At 53.4% G+C, this 20,273-nt stretch overlaps 2 protein-coding genes across 10 annotated transcripts; both read right to left on the bottom strand.

Annotated features, from left to right (window-relative positions):
- Window positions 1–234: 234 nt before the first annotated feature.
- On the bottom strand, window positions 235–6,781 carry Sirt7 (sirtuin 7). Of its 2 annotated transcripts, XM_021177891.3 has the most exons (11): window positions 6,646–6,781; window positions 6,442–6,579; window positions 6,259–6,363; window positions 3,861–3,931; window positions 3,701–3,773; window positions 2,844–2,942; window positions 2,534–2,770; window positions 2,304–2,384; window positions 2,028–2,134; window positions 1,005–1,146; window positions 235–905 (listed from the first exon to the last, which is right to left on the bottom strand). In XM_021177891.3, exons 1-10 carry the CDS (start codon window positions 6,739–6,741, stop codon window positions 1,005–1,007), a joined length of 1,149 nt encoding a protein of 382 aa, XP_021033550.1. In that variant the 5' UTR covers window positions 6,742–6,781; the 3' UTR covers window positions 235–905. The 2 variants fall into 2 exon arrangements, with proteins under 2 accessions (XP_021033550.1, XP_021033549.1); XM_021177890.3 differs by lacking the exon at window positions 1,005–1,146.
- A 115-nt stretch (window positions 6,782–6,896) lies between these two features.
- Window positions 6,897–15,332, bottom strand: Mafg (MAF bZIP transcription factor G). 8 transcript variants are annotated; one of them, XM_085829357.1, is made up of 4 exons: window positions 12,266–15,091; window positions 11,765–11,795; window positions 11,597–11,660; window positions 6,897–11,515 (listed from the first exon to the last, which is right to left on the bottom strand). In XM_085829357.1, the coding sequence occupies exons 1-4, from the start codon at window positions 12,375–12,377 to the stop codon at window positions 11,063–11,065; spliced, it is 660 nt and encodes a 219-aa protein (XP_085685483.1). In that variant the 5' UTR covers window positions 12,378–15,091; the 3' UTR covers window positions 6,897–11,062. The 8 variants fall into 8 exon arrangements, with proteins under 8 accessions (XP_085685483.1, XP_085685482.1, XP_085685485.1 ...); XM_085829356.1 differs by having other exon boundaries at window positions 6,897–11,660; window positions 12,266–12,419; window positions 14,833–15,091; XM_085829359.1 differs by having other exon boundaries at window positions 11,760–11,795; window positions 12,266–12,367.
- Window positions 15,333–20,273: the final 4,941 nt, after the last annotated feature.

Here is a 20,273-nt window from a genome sequence, read left to right as displayed (position 1 = left end):
TAAGCATTCTTAGGAGCCGGGCAGTGGTGGCGACTCCTTTAATCCCAGCACTTGGGAGGCAGAGGCAGGCGTATCTCATGAGTTCCAGGACAGCCAGGGCTACACACAGAAACCCTGTTTCGAAAAAAAACCAACCAACCAACCAAACAAAAGCATTCTAAGGGGCTGGGTTCTTCAAAAGCGCCTGGATGCAGGCACCTCGGTGGTGCGTGTGACAGTCATCGGGACACCAAAGCAATAGAGATGTTTAATAAGACTTGCTCAGACTGGAGGCTTAGATCCTCTCTGTGCCGCATACCCAATACAGAAAAAGGCTTCTATAAAGTGAACACTTGTACGTGATAAGGAGTAGAAAGAGGGAGGCCCTGAGACTAGCCTGGAGAGTGAGGTAAGGCAGTGGTGGACTCTTCTGCTGGCCAGGCCTGGGAATGGCCGGAGCTCTTCTCACAGAGGCCTTGCTGCCACCTTTGTACAGGGGTGAACAGAAGGGAGGTGTCCTTGAAGATCAAGCCCATCGCGGGGCAGTCACAGCAGTGCAAGAGAGGCTTTCCACAAGGACAAATGGCTAAAGATGACCGTCACTGTGAAGCGTCACCCACTAGAGCCGGAGGGGGCATTCTCGCCTTCACGGTGACACGGGCGGGGTCCCTGAACAAGGGTCAAGCCATCTGCAAAGTGCCAACTGTTCTTTGTCAACTCCGGGCTATGCCACTTTCTTCCTTTTTGCACGCTTGGCACAACCCCTGCCAAACCAGCCTCCTAGGATGGGGGGAGCTGAGGCAAGGGGGGCACTCTGGTCCCCAGGTGGGGCCTCTTCTCTGCTTCTGCATAGTGACTTCCTACTGTGGCTGCCTTCTTCGCCAGCACGGAGAGGGGTCGCCAAGGAGAAGATTGGATCCTGCCACCTAACAGAAAGAAAAGCAACATCAGGCAGGTCTGAAAACCCCTCGAATCGCAACCCTCCCAGGCACAGGAAAGCTGTCTGAGGCCGCCTGCCGTCCCACCTATGTCTTAATCTGGGCTTTGGCTGGAAGCAGCGTCAGTGACACCAAGCTGCAGGGGACACCAAGCTGCAGGGGAAAGTCTTCAGGGCAGCAGCAGCCCTTGCTCAACAGCCTCTTCTGTCTCACCCACTGTCGGTGGGAGCTGCACACGTAGGAAGGGGTAGTGCTAGCCACAGGATGGCTCCACCTCCAAGGATAACTTGCTAGCAACTCCGGGCCCCGTCTCTCACTTGTATGGATAGGGGCAGATGGACCAGACCCTTTTCCCCTTCCCAGACTGTGTGACAGGGATGGGGGCGGGAAGAGGCCGGTTGACTGGGGAGGTGTGGCCTACAGACTACACCATGAAGAAATCATGTGTCTGATTGAAATGTAGAACCACATATTATAAACGTAAGATAAAAGTAAGCACTGATTAAAAAATGAGCTAAGTTAATGTTAAAAAAAAAAAAACAACAACAACAACAACCAACAACAACATCAACAATGTGGCACAGGAGAGGCCCACGTCACAGAACACCACAAACATAACATACAAGAATTGCCAGGCCCAGAGGTGAAGGGATCCTTAATTTCTTGAACCCTTTGATTAAAAGAAGTTATTGATTTCCCCTATAAGACCCTGAAAATTCACAGAGAAAGAAAGTGTAAACTTTTCACTCAATATACACACCAAGTCTAAATTATCACAATTCTGTATCAAGGCAAATTGCTTCAGTTTTCCCCAAATATCCCCACACCAAGGACAGAGATTGTGTCTGACCAGAGCTGCAGTCCTCACCCCTCTCGGCTGTCCACCCAGGCTGCACACCATCTGTGGGAGCATCCTGTAGAGCACACTGGCAGATCCCCCTCTCCTCAGAGATTCTGGGCACCGTCCCAGTCAGGGGGGTAAGAGTGTGCACGTGTGGTGGAGCCTCGCCTCAGCCAGTCCCTCTGAGGCCCATAGCAGACAGACACGGCCCATCACACGGAGCGGGAGGGGAGGGGCAGGAATGCAGGGGGCACGCTGCGCCCACTCACCGGTTGTAGACCGGAATCTCCAGGCCCAGTTCATTCATGAGGAGTTGCATGACATCATCACACTTCCCATGGAGTTTCAGGGCAGCCCAGTCATCCTTCGGGGTCCACTAAACACAAGGAAGGCAGATGAGGGCCTCCCCGCAAACTGGCTCACCCCTCCCCAGGAACACAATGGAACCTGTACAAGACTTTCAAGATGTACGAGAAGCACATCTCCCCGGCTCTTCCCATCTGAGCCCCGGGTCTGAGGAGGAAGCTCTAAGCACCCGCTGTTACCTGCAGGTTCACGATGTAGAGTTTGGGCCGACGGCTTGGAGGCTTCGTCATGCACCAGAGGCGGGGATATTTCTTTAGTACCTGTTCCAGTGGGCAGACACAACAGAGGAGAGGAGGATGATTAAAACGCAAACCTACCGCCCGCTCATGGCTGATGGCTCGGGGGGGGGGGGGGGCAAGCCAGTAACATGCTCAATCCACAGCGAGTTCATGATATTGTCGGCACATACCTTCAAGCTGGACCCTAAACACAGGATTGTGTCTGCTTTGCTAGCAGCCTCGGTCGCTGCCTCCCAGTTCAGAGGCTGCCCTAACGTCCCCCTCTCCCCAAAGTGCACAATGGTATCCCGAAGCTGGGTCCCGCACTTGTGGCAGGTCCGGCCTGTCAGGTGTCGGTGAAGGGCAGTACGCTCGGTCACATCAAACACTCGTACATACTCTCTGTTAGGGATGCAGGAGGTGCAGACCTGGGAGAGAGAGGGCACAGTGAGTGAGATCTGCCTGTCACCCAGGCCCCAGGTCCCCCTCGGTACTGCTCACTTCAATATACATATTCCCATGGAGCTCTGAGATGGCGGTCCGGGGCAACCCACTCCGCAGGTGGAGCCCATCACAGTTCTGAGACACCACGTGTTGCACCTGGAAGACAGAACGTGGTGGCAGTAAGTAAGGTGGCAGGAGGAAGCGCCCTGCGGCAGTGGAGTTATTCTGAGCCCAGGGACAAGGGACAAGGTTCCTAAAACAAGGAGGCAACTCAGGAGAGCCCTGAGGTAGAGAGGCGCCATGTTCTTTCTCTTCTACTAACTCTGATGTACTGGGAGCAGCTAGGAGGGCAAGCATCTGTCCTGGTCCTGCAAGCTGATCGGCAGTTTGGGGCACTGGTCACATAGGGTGGGCAGGACTACAAACACACCTTGGATCGATAACTTCTTGGGTCATCCATCATCTTTCATGTCCCTTCCCCCAAACCCCAGAGCCTGGGCATATCTGCTTCCCTGTTTGCTCAGCAGATCTCTGAAGGTTTCTGTCGAGCCTCCTCTGAAGCTAGGCTGTCGTCTAAAGGCCCTGAATGGAAGCTGAATACCACAGCTACTCGAAGAGAAAGCGGAGCAGGAAGCACACAGGTGTTTTAGCTACTGGACTATTTATCTATCACAAGGCTGACTAGGAGGCAGGATGGCTTCCCACCTGGGCACTGAGGTATAGCTCTGGGTTCTTTCCAGCTTTTTGTTTTTGTTCTTTTGTTTTGTTTTTCCAAGACAGAATTTCTCTGTGCAGCCCTGGCTGTCCTGGAACTCACTCTTGACCAGGCTGTCCATGAACCCAGAGACTCCCCCTGCCTCTGCCTCCCAGGCACTGGGAGTGAAGGCGTGCGCCACCACAGCCGGCTTTCTTACCAGCTTTTGCTCATGCAAACGTGTGATGCTCATGTGGGTGAGGGTAGGCTCTGCTTCGCTTAGGTCGGCAGCACTGTACGGTTGGAGAAAACAGAGGTGAGAGGGCGGCCAGACGATGCAGCTTGTCTCTAACTGTGGGAGAAAGCTGTGACAAGCTCACCTCACAGGCCTTCCTTTCTGAAGCAGTGTCCATACTCCATTAGGACCCCGATAATCTGGGATAGAAGCTGCCTGCACATTCAGACAAAAAAAGATACCACAGGTACTGCAGAATTCCCCACAGAGGACATGCCTATAAATTACAGAAAACCCCACAGAGGACATGCCTATAAATCAGTGTCTGTCCCATCCACTTCTGACCTATCTAACTCTCAAGTGGGATGCACCCCAGTACGGCTCTTTCCCTCCATCCAAATGACTTTCTTGTCCTGCCTGGGCCAGCTCACCCTTCGACATAGCAGACAGAGAACCCTACCCTACTTCAGGGTCCTTTCTAACAGTGAGCAGCTGTGTCCACATCTGTCTTGAACACAGAAGGGGACAACTGGTCAGGCTCATCAGTGTCTGAAGGAACAGATTCTAGAGTGCAGGTCATGCTTAGCAAAGTCAGCCCCGGGAGGAAGCGCTCTGTCCACACACTTACATCCTGTGACTCTGAGGTTTTTATTCCAACTTAACATAAAACCTCTACAGACAGATGAGTGTTAAGTCATTTTCCAAGAGAGACAAACAAACAAACAACAACAAAAACAAAAAAGAAAACCATCTAGAAGCCAGGAGTCTTTGGATCCTGGCTGGGGAAGCCCTGTATACATTGCTGCTTAAGAGCAGAGAAGTGCCCGCCCTGGCAGGTTAATTTCAATACATCGAGGAACCTCAAAAGGTGCTTAGACCGCGTTTAAGAGCCTCATGTGGTATTCAGTAGCCACTAGGTTTGCAGGGTTACTGCTGTAGAGTCCTAACTGGATCATCACATGGCTATGAAGGGCTGGGCCCCACATGCTGCTGTCCTTGATGTCTGAGATGAAGCAGCAAATGCTCCTGGGCCACTGCCCCCACAATTCCCTGCAGAGCCCTACTCAATGCCACCGCAGCAGCAAGGCCACACTAGGGCTTCCCAGCTCTGGCATTTGTGTCTGGCCCTATAGTTGCTTATGACTGCTGGCTGCTACCTTTGTAACAAAGGTCCTCTTTTGTCTGTGTCTGTGTTTGTATTCATGTTTGCATGTGTGCACATGTGTGTAGAGGCGTGCGTTACACGTGTCGGTGTGTGAAGCTCACTGTCCACCTTAATTATTTTCTTTTCTTAACACATTTGCGAAGGGGACGTCGTGCAAGGGTCATGATGCACAAGTAGAAGTCAGAAGTCGCCTTGTGGTGGTCAGTTCTCTTCTGTTGTGTGAGCTCTGAGGACCAGACTCAGGCACCAGGCTTGGTGGCAAGTGCCTAAGGATTCAGTGAGCCTTCTCTGCCTCCCCCACCTTTGTTGTTGTTGTTGTAGTTGTTAAGTCTCTCACTGCACCTGCAGATCGTGGATCTGGCTAGGCTGCTAGCCAGCGGGCTTCAGGGAGGCTTCTCAGCTTGTCTTCCCAGTTCTGGGGGTTACAGAGTGTGGCACTGCTCAGCTTCTTCACATGGACTCTGAGAGTCCAAACTCGGGTCTTCATGCTTGCATAGCAGGCACACTACCCACTGAGCCATCTCTCCAGACCACCTCAGGGCTTCTCAGAATAGAAGCCGAGTTCACCTGGGGTCAAATATTCAAGTTCAAAGCTAGTCATCCCTCAGCCTTCCCAGGAGAGCTCTCAGAGTCAAGAGGACAGCATTTCTCAAATGTACCTATTGTACCAGGACTCTGTCTGTTTTGGGGTTTGTTTTGTTTTGTTTTGTTTCGTTTTTGTTGTTGTTTTTTTTTTTTTTTTTTTTCCTGAGCCAGGGTCTTGCATCGAGCTCTGAGCCAGGCTGCTCTCAAGAGTTTGATCTTGATCTTTCTCCTCTACTAGGCTCCACCTCCTGAGTCCTGAGATTGGAGATTTGGGACTCAACACTAGTTTTCCATTTATCTTTCTTCAAGGAGTACAGGCTCAGGAGAAAGTCTAGGGCTCCAGTTTGTCCACATCACGTGGATCGATCAATCTGTCTGCACTTTAAGGGAGAAGGCATTAGCAGGCAGTTGGCTACTATGCCCTACTACTGTTCCATGTTTGACTGGCAGTCAGAAACTACGCATTCTGTAACTCTTTGACTTAGCTTAATTATTATTTATTGACTTATTCTTTAGCCCTGGCTGACCTAGAACTCCCTATGCAGACCAGGCTGACCTTGAAATTACAAAGATCCTCCTGTCTCCCAAGTGCTGGGGTTAAAGGCTTGTGCCACCACTGTCACTTTGCCTTAGTTAAATCTTAAATCTAGGATTGTTTCGGGTCTCTGAGAAAGGACACCTTGAAGTTACTTCAAAGGTGAGCGAGCATTTGAACTCCAGCACTGTACAGCCTGAGTTTGCATCCCAGAAGGGGGCGCCCCACACCCGAAGCAACGCGCAGGCCCTCACTCACTGTGCTGATTCCAGCGCCCGTGTAGACAACCAAGTGCCTGGCACTTCGGACAGCTCCGGCCAGTTCGCGGACCTTCCTCCGCAGCTCCTCCGGGTCATCACACACCTGATAGGAGCCAGGCCGGTTATTGCCGCCGCTCGCCGCTTGCCGCCCGCCGCCCAGCACCCGCTGCCCGCGACTCGCCTCCTCCTGGCGGCGCTTGAGGCCCTCACGCCGCCGACTTCGGCCCTGCAGCTCGGTCACCAGATCCTCGCTCTCGGCCAAGAGCCGGCCCTCCTCCGCGCTGCGCTCTGCAGCCGCCTTCCTCAAGATGCGTGACACCTACGGACGAGCAGCGGGTGAGGGACCGCGCGCGCCGGCTCGAGCGCGGGCACGGCAGTGGCTCACCTGGCGGAGGCGCTCCCGCTGCTGCTCCTCCCGCAGCCTCCGGACCCGCTCGGCAGCTTTGCGCTCCGAGCGGCTCAGACCGCCACCGGCTGCCATCGCTCCTTTGACTGCGCTTCCGGCTTCCGCTTCCGCCTCATCCGGCAGCTACAGGGACGCATGCGCGGGCCCGGCCCTTTCCACCCCTTCCGGCTCGCCCTTCCCACCCTGGTCTCTCCCTTGCTCCTTCGGGGTTTCAAAGAAATACCACCAGATCTCTTTAAAAGGCGTTTATTGATCATATACAAAATAAAGAAAACCTTATATATCACAAACATACACTATGTACAGCAATAAATACCCGGGGGGCCAGGCCCAGTGCCGCCCCTCCTGGACAATAATTTAGCAATAAATACTGCGCAGGGCACGGGTGGGCACCAAGGCTGCTGCCTGCTGAGGCCAGGTGACTGATCGCTCTCCACGGATGCGAAGTCCAGGCCTCACCTTGCAGCCAGATCCCCTATGGCCCTACCCAGGTACAGGAGACAGGGTCTCACCTTGCAGCCACACCTCCTCAGTTGGATGTTGAAGGAACCTCACCCCATTTAGGGTACTCTCTACTAACCTCCCCCTGGCTTCAGCCCTGCAGGGCAGGCAGGGGCTGATCAACTCTGCTTGGACACACCTCTCAGCACCAGGAGACCAACAGAGCTGGACACACAATAGCCCTTGTCCTGTTGCCCTAAGTTGCCAGGAGAAGGCTTTCTGTACCCATTCCCATTTGGTTAAAGGCTTCAGAGACTAGCAGACAGAAAATGGGAGGAAAGGTGGGGTTGGGGCATAAAGTTGCTGGAGGGGCCAAAAGCCCAACCGGGGCCCTAAAGAACAAGGAAATCTTATCAGGGACACTTCCTAGAACACTCTACCTCACACTTCCAGAGACACCAGTGCTATATTAATGCTGTTGCTCCAGGGGCAGGGTACATATGTGTGCAGCTGGCCCAGCAGGTATAGCACACACCCAGGGCACATGCCAGGAACAGGCAAACTGTGAGCAGCTCCATCGAACCCATGCCTCTGTATGGTACTGATCTGTCCTCTGTTCCGCAACTACTCCCAAACCAGGCGGCCAACGACACTGAGAAAACATGCCAAGAATTATTCAGTGGCTTCTGGGGGGATTGTTAATGTGTTGGTTCCTTTCACTAAACCACAGCCTAAAAAAGTAACTCAGAAGATCCCAGAGCGGAAACAGTGTAGCAGGCTGTGGCTCAGACATCCCAGCTGCGGATCGGAGCTTTGGCCAAGTGGCCACACCAGAGAGGGAGGTAGCAGGGAAGTGGCCTCACCATCTCCAAGTAGTTTATCAAAGCTGCAAACCCTGGCCCTCATCACCAAGGCTAACAGAGCACACACAGAACTAAAAGATGAGCTGAGGCCAGCCTGCTGGAAGCTGGGTGGTGGTGATCCCTGTTAACACAGTGTTGCCACTGGCTCCCTGCACGGCAGGCACCACACCCCGCTGCACACAATGCAGGGGGGACTCTCTGGGACCATACTCTACAGAGGAAACTGTGGGCTTTCTTTGAAATCTGAGTGTCCATGTCCAAGGAAGGAGTCAGGCAAAGTCAAGGGAAGAGGGAAGTCACACATTATGGTTTACTTAGCAGAGAAGTTTGGGAGACCTGACCTCAGCCCAAGCTCTCCATTCGCTGTGTCAGAAAGTCAAACACAACACCCTCACAGTAGGAAAACGGAATTAACAATGATCAGAGAAACAGCCAACAGTCACAACTGGACACAGGATTTACTGTCAGGAAATCAAGGGGAAGGGACAGGGAGTGGAGCTGCAGGGCTGGCTCAACAGGGAAAGTTCCCCAGACTCAAGAAGCGGATGCTGCAAACCTGAAAGCCTTGAGCATGGCTCTATCCTGTTCAGAAGCAAAAGACCCACTACTCCTGTTTAACACATACCCAGCCTCCTCTTCCTCATCCTCCCAGCAGGCTGGACCTAGGCACTGGGCCATTCTCAGCTTTACATAGCAGCCCAGCCAGTACCAAAACACTCAGAAAGCCTCTCATCCTCCAGGCATGGGCACGATCCATGCCAGCTCTGCTGCCAGGCAGCACCAGCAACTCATCTGGATAGTCACAGAACCAAAGGGAGGGGATGAGGTCACCTGGTAACTCAGAATCAACAGTCCAGATTCCCACTCATATCCGATCCAGGCATCAATGGGACTGTCTGAGCACCTTGAGCCATAGTAGCCCACCAAAACGCCAGGGTGGCACAGGTCCTGCTCCCAGAGCCCTGCACGTTGCATCAAACTGAGTGAAAATCCCGCTGCCTACGAGGTAAAGGCCTGCCAGGCCAGTCTTTCCTTTCACCAGACCACATTTCTGTGCTTTTCAGGGAACCAGGGCCCCCAGAGAAGACACCAGCTATGTCAGCAGGAGGCCATGTGACCGCCCACACAGGGATGTAGCCTCTTGCAGGTGGGTATCCGCTTATGAGGAGCTTCCTGAGCCAAGCCTGGAAGGTGGGCAGCCTCCACTGGAAAGGTAGGGTGAGGAGGCAGGCTTGGAACCTGCAGAGAAGCACCTCCAAGTCGAACAGCGGATCCCTGGAAGACGCAGATCCTGAAGGAGGCAGAGTGAGGGCCCAGAGCCAAGAGCTGCGGACACTGGGGAAGAACAGACCTGGCCCTAGGGCCAAAGCCCTTGTCTGGCGATGGTGGAGGCCTCCAGGCTCTCACAGTGACACAGGGAAGAATGGTTGCCCGCAGTGGGGCCCCCAAACAATCTGCCTGGGAAACAACACCCCACAGAACTGGGCTTCAGAAACACGTGAGTGACAGATCTCTCAACCCACAAGGGAGGCCCCGGGGGCGGAGACCCCAACGAAGCCTATAGGAACTAAGCTGAGGCCAGAAGGAAGACGGCCAAGGACAGGTAGGCCACAGCCCTGTGGGCACCCACAGTGACACCTTGGTCCCTGCAATGTCACCACCCAGGGCCAGAGGTGGTGGATGTGGAAGCAGCGTGGGGGCCAATAGCTCCCAACTTCACTTACTCTGCCACTGCCTTAACCCAAGCCCTAGACCCACAATGCCAAGCCAAGGCTCAGAGGGACCACATGGCAGAGGAATGGAGAAGTGCAGCAGAAGGTAAGCTGCAGGCAGGTCCCGGTACCCCCAGGGGAGTACGTCCTGCCCGGGTCCAGCAAGCCCGCAGAAGCAAAACCACAACAAACCCCCCCCAAAAAAAAAAAAACACGCACACACACAAAACACAGGGACAGCCACAGGTCAAAGGTCACCAGAAGCACCAGCACTTTACGGCTGCACAAAACCTCACCAGGCACGGACAACACCACGGCACCGGCAAGACGGAAGCAGGAAGGGAAAGGAGTAAGTCACTTTCGGTACAATTGCAAAAGAGATATCAAAGAGGACGGCCTCCGGTAGGCTCGCAGCTTGGCTTTTTTTTTTTTTTTCTTTTTTTAAACTAAGTTTTATAAGTAATGTCTGATAACTCTGTGTATAAAAACTAAACTCCAACAGCCACAGCGCTGTCCCCAGGTTTACAAGAAAGGGATTTTTTTTTTTTAAACTAGCAAAGTTTCTACTATACTTTCTTCCCTTTTCCATGTATACGGTCAAATGTTTTTTTTTTGTTGTTTTTGTTTTTGTTTTTTAAGACAATTTTATAAATACTCTGCAGCTTTTTTTTTTTCGTTTTAGCTCTTAAACATATAATTTAATAACTCCGTAAAAGGAACTTCTCTTTTAAATAAAGGGCTATATAACCACACAAATAGGTCATGTAAACAGTGACACCGGACCCATCGGACACACAGACACACCTTCCACCCACACGCATAACCGGCAATTCGGTCTTGTCCGGTGCACTGTGCCAGGCTCCAGCACCATGGTTCCCGCCCCAGTGCCCAGGCTGGTGGCCTATTCACCCAGGGGCTTCAAGACATAACCACTTTTCAGGGCAGAGCCCATCTCTTCCTTCTGGATTAAGCTGAGAGACCCACTGGACTTCTGAAAGGAAAGCGCTCAAATCCCACTGCAGACCACCAGGGAGACAAGGGCAGCCCTAAGCCCAGTACACTTGCCCACGTGCACTCTCGTCCACTCCCACAGTGCCCACTCTGGACTCCTAGCCTGCACGGCCTTGGTACAAAGGGGTTAAGGGCAACCCAACATCACTGTTGAACTGGCTGATCCCAACGTACGAAACACAGGCGTGACAACGAAGATGATCAAGGGGCTCAGCCTAGTGCCCCTGGGTGCAGGTTGTGCTTTGCAGGGAAGGAAACAGGGAAGGGAGAGGAGAAAGGAAGGGAAATGAAAGGAAGAGGGACGGGGCTGCCAACTCTGCCACGCACCTAGTGGCCCCTCAAAGACCTGCCTGGCAACTGCACGTGTCCCTATGACCGAGCATCCGTCTTGGACTTTACTATGGTGATGACGCTGGTGGCAGCCACCTTGCCAGGAACCAGGGGCCCCAGGCCAGCAGCAAGGGGACCCCGAGCCGGGGCCACAGGGCTGCGGGCCACGGTCCTGGCAAAGTTCTGCAGGGCCTCGTACTTGGAGCGCAGGGCATCGAGCTCCAGCTTCATGCTGGCATTCTCCGAGGCCAGCTTCTCCACCTCCTGCTGGAGCTCCGCCTTCTGCTTCTCCAGCTCCTCCTTCTGTGTCACCCGCTTGACTCTGCAGCTGGCCGCGTAGCCCCGGTTCTTCAGTGTGCGCCGCCGCTGCTTCAGCTGGATGATCTCTTCCTTGGAGAGGCCTCGCAGGTGCTGGTTCAACTCTCGCACCGACATGGTTACCAGCTCCTCGTCGGTCAAGCTGGTGCCATTCTCGCCCGGCTCCCGCTTCACCTGGAGTGGCACAGCACACAGGGTCACGGCAGAGTAGGCATGCCCAGCCCGACGCACCCCAAGCCCAGCCTCTCTACTCACCTTTAAGGCCTTGTTTCCTTTATTGGGGGTCGTCATAACCCGGGGGACACAGTGAGCAGGCACTCTGCAAGACACAGAGCAGAGGTCAGGACCCTGAGACTCTTTTACACCCCAACAGGAAGCTTGCTGCCTGGTGCTCAGCCCACAGAACCTTGCCCCTCACCTGACCTGAGCTTGGCTGCTTCAGAAGGCCCTTTCCCTAGAGAGCCAGGTGGAGGTCGGGAGATTTTTTTCCCAGGGAAGAAGCAGGAGCAATGTGAAGGCAGAAGACAAAGGGAGCAGAGAGAGATTAGAAGGTCTGGGCTGCAGGAGGGGCAAGCCTAGAAGGAAGCTGAGCTTTAAAAATAACCCCAGTGCTGCCCCAGAGCGCCCTGTTCCTGGCGAGTCATGCTGACTCAGCGGATCGCCTCCCTCCCTTCCTGAGCGGTTCTCCCGTTCCTTTGGCCAGCCAGCAGTTCCCCAGGAGACCCACTACTGGGACCAACAGCAAGCAAGGATCAGCCAGGGACCCTGTATTCCAAGGTCCTACTTCCCATATATGTTCCCTAAGCTGGCCCAGGACAAAAGAAAGCCCTTTCTCCCTCTAGGACTTAGGTAGGAGGTTGCTTCCTGCCTCAGTCTGGCAGAGGATCAGGTTTGTTCTAACTGGCTGACTGGGAATCCTCTCACCTTCCAGGTAGCAGGCAATCCGGCTGGGAGGAGCTGAGCCCAGGCCCCTCCAGTCCTCCCCGTTCATCTCCTTTACAGATGGGGTAACCATCCTGTGGCTTGGTTGCAGCATCCTGTACTCTTGCCCCACCCAACACAGGGTGTTTCACAAGGTCTCCCACAATTAGCAGAGGAAAAGCACTGTTAGCTGGAAGCAGGCAAGAGCCAGCCCCTTCGGGTCACTGACTGGTCTTTGGCTCTCTGCCTAGGGTCAGTGACCACGGGGCCAGGGAACAAAAGCAAAACAGGTCCCTCCTACAGTCAGCCGCCCCTCCGGGCTCAACCTCATTTTCAGCTTTCTAAAGTCTTGCCAAGGACATTCTTGTGTACCTAGGCTGGGAATCCCCACTTAGCCCAACACCCACCAGTCCCACAGGCACATTCTCCTTTCCAGGTTAGGTGCAGGGAAATAAGGGAGGTGAGGTTGCTGCAGGTCTCGAAAGGAGGCTGAAGGCTGTGAGCACTTCAGGCAAAAATGTGCTGGATGGGGAGTTGGTCCATCTTATCAAAGGAACTAATGAGGTCTCATTAGCTTTACCCTACTGCTCTTAGCTTTGAACAGGAGGTGTGGCTACATGCAAACACTGAGCAAGCAAACCAGGACTAAATCTACATGACTAGATTAGGAGCATTTTCAGAGGCAACAGTCCTGCTAGATCAAAGAGAAAGGCAGAACTCAGATCTAGAGGTCTGAAGGGCATCTGGCCCTATACTCACACTAGGAGCGTAAATTGAGGTGAGGGGACAGTCCTGGCAGGAGCTTCCCTCATACAGACTACTGAGCTCAAAACGGTGACTTCCTGAGATCGCACAGGAAAGTGCAGAGTGTGGCGGCTGGGAGCTAAAAAGTGCCTTCTCAACAGATTTTACCTCCACCAAAGGCCTGAACTCAGCACAAGTGCAGCCAACTGCCTCCTGATCAAAGGTGCGCAAGAGAGAGTGTGTGTGTGTGTGTGTGTGTGTGTGTGTGTGTGTGTGTTAGAGCGAGTGTGTGTGCATGTTTATACGCATGTGTGCTTAAGGGGGAAGGGCAGGTCTCAGGAAAGTCAATGCTTCCAGCTACCTGCCTGGCTTCTGCAAACCTAGGGACACAGTGACTAGGCAGACAGTTCTGGGGGACAGCTGTGCTGAGGGATACAGTTTAGAGAACTTTCCAGAGCCTGAGGAAGAAGCTCAGAGAAGCTGATCTGGACCTGCTGCCTCCCAACTCAGCCCTCCAAGTACTCACAGCCATGGACAGACTTAAGACGCCAAGGGGCTCTGGACCACTCATTCAGGCTGACCCTTAAAGAAAAGGTTTGGGCACCTCTGTCCTCTCACACTGGACAATCTGGACATTAGTCTCAAGCAAGATAGTGACCCTTCCTTGCTAAACCTTGCCTGTAAACCTCAATGCAGGAGACCCCTACTTAGGTCTTCTCTCCTTCGGGTACTGACATTGTTTGAAGAGAACGGAAAACGCTAAGTTCACTGAAGCACAGTGCCTCCAGAGTTTAACACTTTTCTGGGACCTTGAAGTTTCATAGGGCAAGTTCCACACCAAATGAAAAAACACTGCACCTATGAGCAGCCTCAGGGCTCAGGGTTAAGGGGACATCCCTTAGCACAAACCACAAGCTAAGCACAGTCTAGACATGAATCCCTGGGCAAGGAAAGCAGTAGGATGGAGTTCAAGAACCTTCACGACAGATAAGTCAGTAAACAGCCATTCAGCCACACCCCACAAAGCTGTCACCTCCCAAGAGTCTCCAGACAGCCAACAGGGCACACACACTTTTTGGTAACTCTAGGAAACAGTGGGACCCCAAACTCTTCTGAAAGGAATAACATTGGGATAAATAAAACTACATCTTCTGCTCCATGGTTGCACCTCAAAAACTCTCACCAGCTGCCTAGATCCACCCTTTGCTCTCCTTAGCTGGTTAGAGCTGACCCCAGCTTCTTTCAAGCCACAAACCCTTCTTCCCTGCCTCCCGGTCTTCCCCATCTAGGACCGACGCAGCCTGGCCATTCAGGGTCACTGAGAAGGAAAGCTTGCTTCCCAGACGAGCTGGCTCGGCCCACCTAAGCTCCTCCCCTCAGCGTACACTGATCGGTCTCCCGGTTTGGGGAACTGCCCCAGTTGTGGGACCCGGGCCAGGAGCCCAAGTGCCAGGCAAGGATGCGCACGCCTGGGACTTTACCTTCCACCCCGGGAGAAACCTGCGGCGCGCCCCTGCAATGCCTCCTTCGGAGCCTTTGCCTCCAACTCACAGGTCCGTCAAACTTAAACACGACCCCGGATCCCGGCCCGACCTTCACCGCCCGGATCGAGCCCTGTCTCCCGACTAGACCGGCCGATAGCCGGCCCGGGCCCCCCGCCCTGGCCCAGCGTCAGCAGGAGCACCGAGTGACCTCATGCTGATGACTCAGCACGTCTCCGCTGGGCTCGCACCCGCGTGGCGAGCCCAAGCCGCGCAGCAGGATCTCCCCGCCGCCTCCCCTGTGGGCCTGCGCGCGACCCCGCCCGCGCGGAAGCCGACGGACACCTGATGAGTCAGCAGCTCGGTGCGGCCACCCCGCTGACCCGGGCAGACGCGCGCAGCTCGCCCTTAAATCGCGCCTCCCGCAGGGCACCCGGGGTCCGCCGCCGCGCGCACGCCCGTCCCCAGCCTCGCGATCGCCCGGTCCGCCAGCTCTAGGGGGACACCGGCGAACAGCCGGCTCTCCGCTGGCGGGGAAACCGAGGCACGCGCCGCCGTCGGGTGCGCCGCAACCCCGAGGCCAGGCCCCGCCGCCCGCCCCAGCCCCGCGCACTCACCACACTGCGGGCCCGGGCGGGCCAAGGCGGGGCTGGGGCGGGGCCGCGCGCGCGCGCTCCGGGGCTGCGCGGGGCTGGGGCGGGCGCGAAGGGTCCGGGCCAGGGGCTTAGGAGGACTGGCCGCCTGCGCGGGCCGGGCCAAGCGCGCTGGGAAGGCCGGGCCGGACCGGGCTCAGAATCCGCCGCCGCCGCCGCCGCTCCTCAGACGTCACATGATGTTTGGTCACGTGGGTTCCATTCATGAAGCGGCGACGCGGCTGGCCTAAGCTTAAAGGGAAAGGCGAGGCGGCAGCAAGGCGAGCGCGCCCTCATCACGCCTGCGCAGCCCCGCGCCGTCGCCCCTGGCAACGCCCGCCGCGCCCTGGCAATGTCTCGCGGGAGACGTCCCGGCGCTCGCCCGGCTGACCTTGCTTCTGCCCAGTCTGGTTCTTCGGGGTGGCCCCAACTCGGATGCATCTAGCTCCTTCCCGATCTCCACGCCAACTCAGACCGAGGTCTATGGGACAGAACCTGAGTGGGTATTTTCGGGTTTGTTTGATTTTCTTCACTTGGATGCATAGTTTCACTGTACAGCGAGCAGACTGGCTTTCAATTCCCTGAGCTGCTCCTGCCTCGGCCCCCTGAAAGCGGAACTCACAGATGAGCGTCACCACGCGGGAACCTACTTGCTGTTTTGAAGGTGTGACACAGTGATTTAGTTCCTTACCCCGTTCTGCTGCGACGTCCTCATTCTAAATGGGTCAGCAGTCTGAAAAGGACACGGCTGTTGAGGGGCACAACCCCGACCCCAGCTCAGATCCCTAAACTATCCAAGATGACACGAAGGCTTGGAGGACACTCACTAATGATTCTAATCTCCGGAGGGTGCTAGGGACTTCACCTGCGGCCGTGGACCATCTCTTCGGGTAGTGTGCGTGCACTGTAAGAGTTGTGCACTTTGCCCAACCCTCCTCTGCCGCATTTGAAACTACTTTGGGTACATTCTGCTGCTACTTTTTCTGTGAGAAGGCTTCCCGCTGCTGTTGAAAAAAGTAAAAAAGAAGGAAAGTAGGAGGGATCAGGTTTTCATTTCGAGGTTCTGAACGTTCTATTTGACCCTATCTTCTCTGGGAATCGTGAAAAGGTGACTCGTTCTGTAACATAGGTGGCAAGGAAAAGGGGGTAAGCAGGCTGGAGCGGGCCTGTGTGTGTCCTTTGTGTCAAATTTGGTTTCTTGAGACAAGGTTTAGACCAGGCTGGCCCCAAACTCTCAGAGATCCGACTGCCTCTGCCTCTCTAATGCTAGGATTAAAAACTTGTGCCACCACACCCAGACTCAAAAAGTAATTCTTTACATTGTATTTCTTTGGGGAGTGTGTAGGGGGGTCTTTATCTTCCCACTGGCTGTAGCCAGAGTCTCAGAATACAGAGAATTACTCCTTATGCCTTGTGGTGGTTTGAATAGAAATGGCCTGAATAAATTCATGTGTCTAAATGCTTGGCCCATAGGGAATGGCACTATTAGGGGGCGTGGTCTTGTTGGAAGACGCTTGTCTCTGTGGGGACAGGCTTTGAGGTCTTATATACTCAAGCTATGCCCAGTGTGTGGCTGGATTACAGTTTCCTGCAGCCTTCGGATCAGAATGCAGAACTCTAAGCCCATCCTCCAGCACCAAGTCTGCCCGGATTCGGCTATTCTCCATGACAATAATGGATTAAACCTCTGAAAGTGTAAGCCAGACCCAATGAGATGCTTTCCTTTTGAAGAGCTGCGGAATGGTGTCTCTTCATGGCAATAAAACCCCTGAGACATGACCTCTGGGTTTCTGTTACTTATCTTCATCCTCTCCCCCTTTGTTCTTGTTCTAGTTGTGAGATAGGGTCTTAGTCTGTAGGCTCTGTAGGTCAGCAGCAACCCTCCTGCTTTAGCCTCCCAAACGCTGGGACCACAACCATGAGCTCCCACGTCCTCTATGTTCGTTCTTCCTTTCTTTCTTTCTCTCTCTCTTTCTTTCTCTCTTTCTTTTATTTCTATTGCTCAGATTAGCTGCAAAGCCTTGAAGCCAAGAGTAACTGGGAGTTGCTGGACATGTTAGCACAGGCCTTTAATTCTAGTCCTCAGGAGGCAGAGGCAGGTAGGTCTCTGAGTTCAAGGCCAACATGGTCTATAAAAACCAGTTCTAGCCAGGTGGTGATGGCGCACGCCTTTAATCCCAGCACTTGGGAGGCAGAGGCAGGCAGATTTCTGAGTTCAAGGCCAGCCTGGTCTACAGAGCAAGTTTCAGGACAGCCAGGGCTATACAGAGAAACCCTGTCTTGAAAAAACAAACAAACAAAGAAAAACCAGTTCCAGGACAGCAAGGGCTACACAGAGAAACCCTATCTCAAGAAAACAAAGAGAAGGGGAAAAAAAAAAAGTTAACTGGGACTTCAGGCATGCATCCTGATTGGCAAGCCCTCAGCCCCCCTCACCTCCGCCCCCCAGTGTGAGGCAAATGCTCAATCACTAGACCATAGCCCAACCCTCAACACACATACACCAGCAGATATTAGGTCAGAGGCCCAGTGCATCCATGTGTTCTCTATCTTCATCACTTGGTGGTAGTCCAAGGGAGGATGTCTGAGCCACTTCCTGAATACTGCTAAGAGGAACTGGAAGGGCGAGTATAGCATTGGGCTATGGAGACATCACCCACTGTGGTGACCTGGCAGGACATTCAGAGTCACATCAGGACTTGTCCTTTCTCATGCTCTTCCTTGCCACCTGCTCAAGTGCCATTTAGGAAGCACCAGCTGTAGGTCACGGGGCGGCTACTACAGGATAGCCGTTGCCAGGCTGATTCCCACTGATCAACCCCTACCCCCACCCACCCTCCTGTAGTGACAGTTTTTGAGTTTTGGCTCCTTTGAAAACCACAGAAATATAACGGGAATGCATTTTCGTTTTAATCCCATGTGTGGGATGTCCACAGAAGCTGACTGTGTTTTCCCTCATGCTCTACAGGGGTGTGATTTTGCCAGCTACAGATAGTTTCTGTGATCATGTGATGTTTGGAATTCTGGGGACTTTTCAAAGGGTATATAAATGCTAGGGCCCCCAAGAGGTGGGTTGTTGGTTGGTTAGTTGGTTGTTGGTTGGTTGGTTGGTTGTTGGTCTCAGTTGGTTAAGTAGTTGTGCGCAAAGAAGAGACAAGAAGAATTAGATATCCTGATGGTGAAGATCAAAGTTGCCCCGAGGAACTTGACACCCTTAATCAGCAGGAAGTAGTCTAATCATAATGTCGCCCCCTTTCTGACCCCTGACTTTATTCAGGAATCTCTTTCCTCTCTTACTTGGTGTTAAGGGGTTGAAAGGGGTGGAGAAGGGTGGAAGAAAGCAGAGCCCATAAGGCAGCAAAGCACAGCTACACCCGCCTTACACCCTGGTCCTCACAGCACTGAGAGATAATTTGTGAGTCATCTTTACTAAGGTTTTCCACTTTGGGGGGGTCCGCTCCCCATTCCTTGTTCAGCAGTCATAGGAACCTAGTCTTGGAGCAAAGTTTTGGACTGCACACACCCAGGGCCACAAGGGGCTATAAGAAATAATCAGAAGATGGACTGTCCTGGAGATGGGGGCTGGTGTGGAGCTGCTTCCTTGCTGTACAGAGCCCTGGGCTCTGGGGTTAACCCTGAAGCTGGTGTCATTCCAGGAGGTGGCTCAGGCTCCGGAGTCTTCCCTGGGATAGATGAGGTCCTCCACCTGTAGAGGAGACTAATGTGCTAATGTGTATCACGGACAGGGTGCTAAAGGAAAGTGGAGCCCATCCTGGAACAAGCCCCGGAGCATGTGTGGCCCACTGCTGAAGGGCAGACGAGTCTCAGCCCTGGCTCTCCAGACAGGCTCAGGATATTTGTCCCTGGGAACACATACAGGAGAAAGGAGCTGGATCTCAGAGGCTTTCTAGGCTCATTGCATGAATCTCGCAAACAAGGATCTTTTTGCTGAGTGGCCCTTCAGGAATTCCCAGGGAACCTATCTGCCACACAGCATCAGTATAACCAGCTCTTGGGCTTGGTCCCCATGCCTCTAGCACTGGTTCTTAGCACAGACAGATGGATTCTGTCTTCCTACCCTCCTAACTGTCTTGGCCACCCTAGGTTCTGAACTGTTCAAGGAAAGCTGGAAAGCGAGGAGTAAGACCCCACTGTGAAGCTCACCCCGTTGTAAGTGGTTCCCATCCTGGGTTAGGTGCTGAGTTCTTTAAGAAAGCAGGCTGAGCAAGCCTTGGGAAGCAAGCCAGGAAGCAGCACCCCTCCATGGCCTCTGTATCAGCTCCAGGATTTTGCCCTGTCTAAATTCCTGTCCTGACTTCCTTCAGTGAGGAACAGCAATGTGAAAGCGTAAACCAAGCAAACCTCTCCTCCCTTCATTCACACACACAGTTTAACTTTTTTTTTAATTAATTTTTTTATTTTTGGTTTTTCAAGACAAGGTTTCTTTTATGTAGCTCTTGCTGTCCTGAAACTTGCTATGTAAACCAGGCTGGCTTTGAACTCACAAAGATCCACCTGCCTCTACTTCCTGAGTGTTGGGATTAGAGACATGCACTACCACCTCCTAGTTTAAAAATATTAAAAAACAAAACAAAACAAATATGGGACTGGAGAGATGGCTCAGCAGTTAAGAACACTGGCCCATGCCTTTAATCCCAGCACTCGGGAGGCAGAGGCAGGTGGATTTCTGAGTTTGAGGCCAGCCTGGTCTACAAAGTTGAGTTCTGGGACGGCCAGGGCTATACAGAGAAACCCTGTCTTGGAAAACCAAAAAAAAAAAAAAAAAAAAGCCAAATATGCTAGGTGTGGTGGCACACATCTCTTTTAATCCCAGCACTCAGGAGGCAGAGGCAGATGGATCTCTATGAGTCCGAAGCCAGCCTACAGAGCAAGTTCCAGAACACCAGGACACAGAAACATTGTCTCAAAACCAACAACAAAAAATTAACAAACAGCCTGGGTGGTGGTGGTAGCACGTGTCTTTTTCTTTCTTTCTTCTTTTTCCAGACAGGATTTCCCTGTGTCATGGCTCTTGAATCTGCCCATCTAGGAAACTCCAACAGTTTCTTTTTTTTTTTTTTTTTTTTTTTTGGTTTTTCGAGACAGGGTTTCTCTGTGTAGCCCTGGCTGTCCTGGAACTCACTTTGTAGACCA

The sequence above is a fragment of the Mus caroli genome, unplaced genomic scaffold (assembly GCF_978045245.1).
Source record: "Mus caroli unplaced genomic scaffold, Mus_caroli_1 scaffold_13, whole genome shotgun sequence".
In the NCBI taxonomy this organism is placed as follows: Eukaryota; Metazoa; Chordata; class Mammalia; order Rodentia; family Muridae; genus Mus; species Mus caroli.
This window is presented reverse-complemented; position numbering and strand designations above follow the sequence as displayed.

Coding starts and splice junctions, on each gene's coding strand:
- Sirt7 (XM_021177890.3), bottom strand. CDS start 6,741: ATGGCAGCCGGTGGCGGTCTGAGCCGCTCGGAGCGCAAAGCTGCCGAG. Junction 2,943..3,700: donor GTTTGCATGAGCAAAAGCTG/GTAAGAAAGCCG, acceptor TCTGTCTTCCAG/GTGCAACACGTGGTGTCTCA. Junction 2,135..2,303: donor TCTACATCGTGAACCTGCAG/GTAACAGCGGGT, acceptor CCTTGTGTTTAG/TGGACCCCGAAGGATGACTG.
- Mafg (XM_085829356.1), bottom strand. CDS start 12,377: ATGCTGCAACCAAGCCACAGGATGGTTACCCCATCTGTAAAGGAGATG. Junction 11,796..12,265: donor GATTGCCTGCTACCTGGAAG/GTGAGAGGATTC, acceptor CTGGCTCTCTAG/GGAAAGGGCCTTCTGAAGCA. Junction 11,661..11,764: donor TCTGAAGCAGCCAAGCTCAG/GTCAGGTGAGGG, acceptor TGTGTCTTGCAG/AGTGCCTGCTCACTGTGTCC.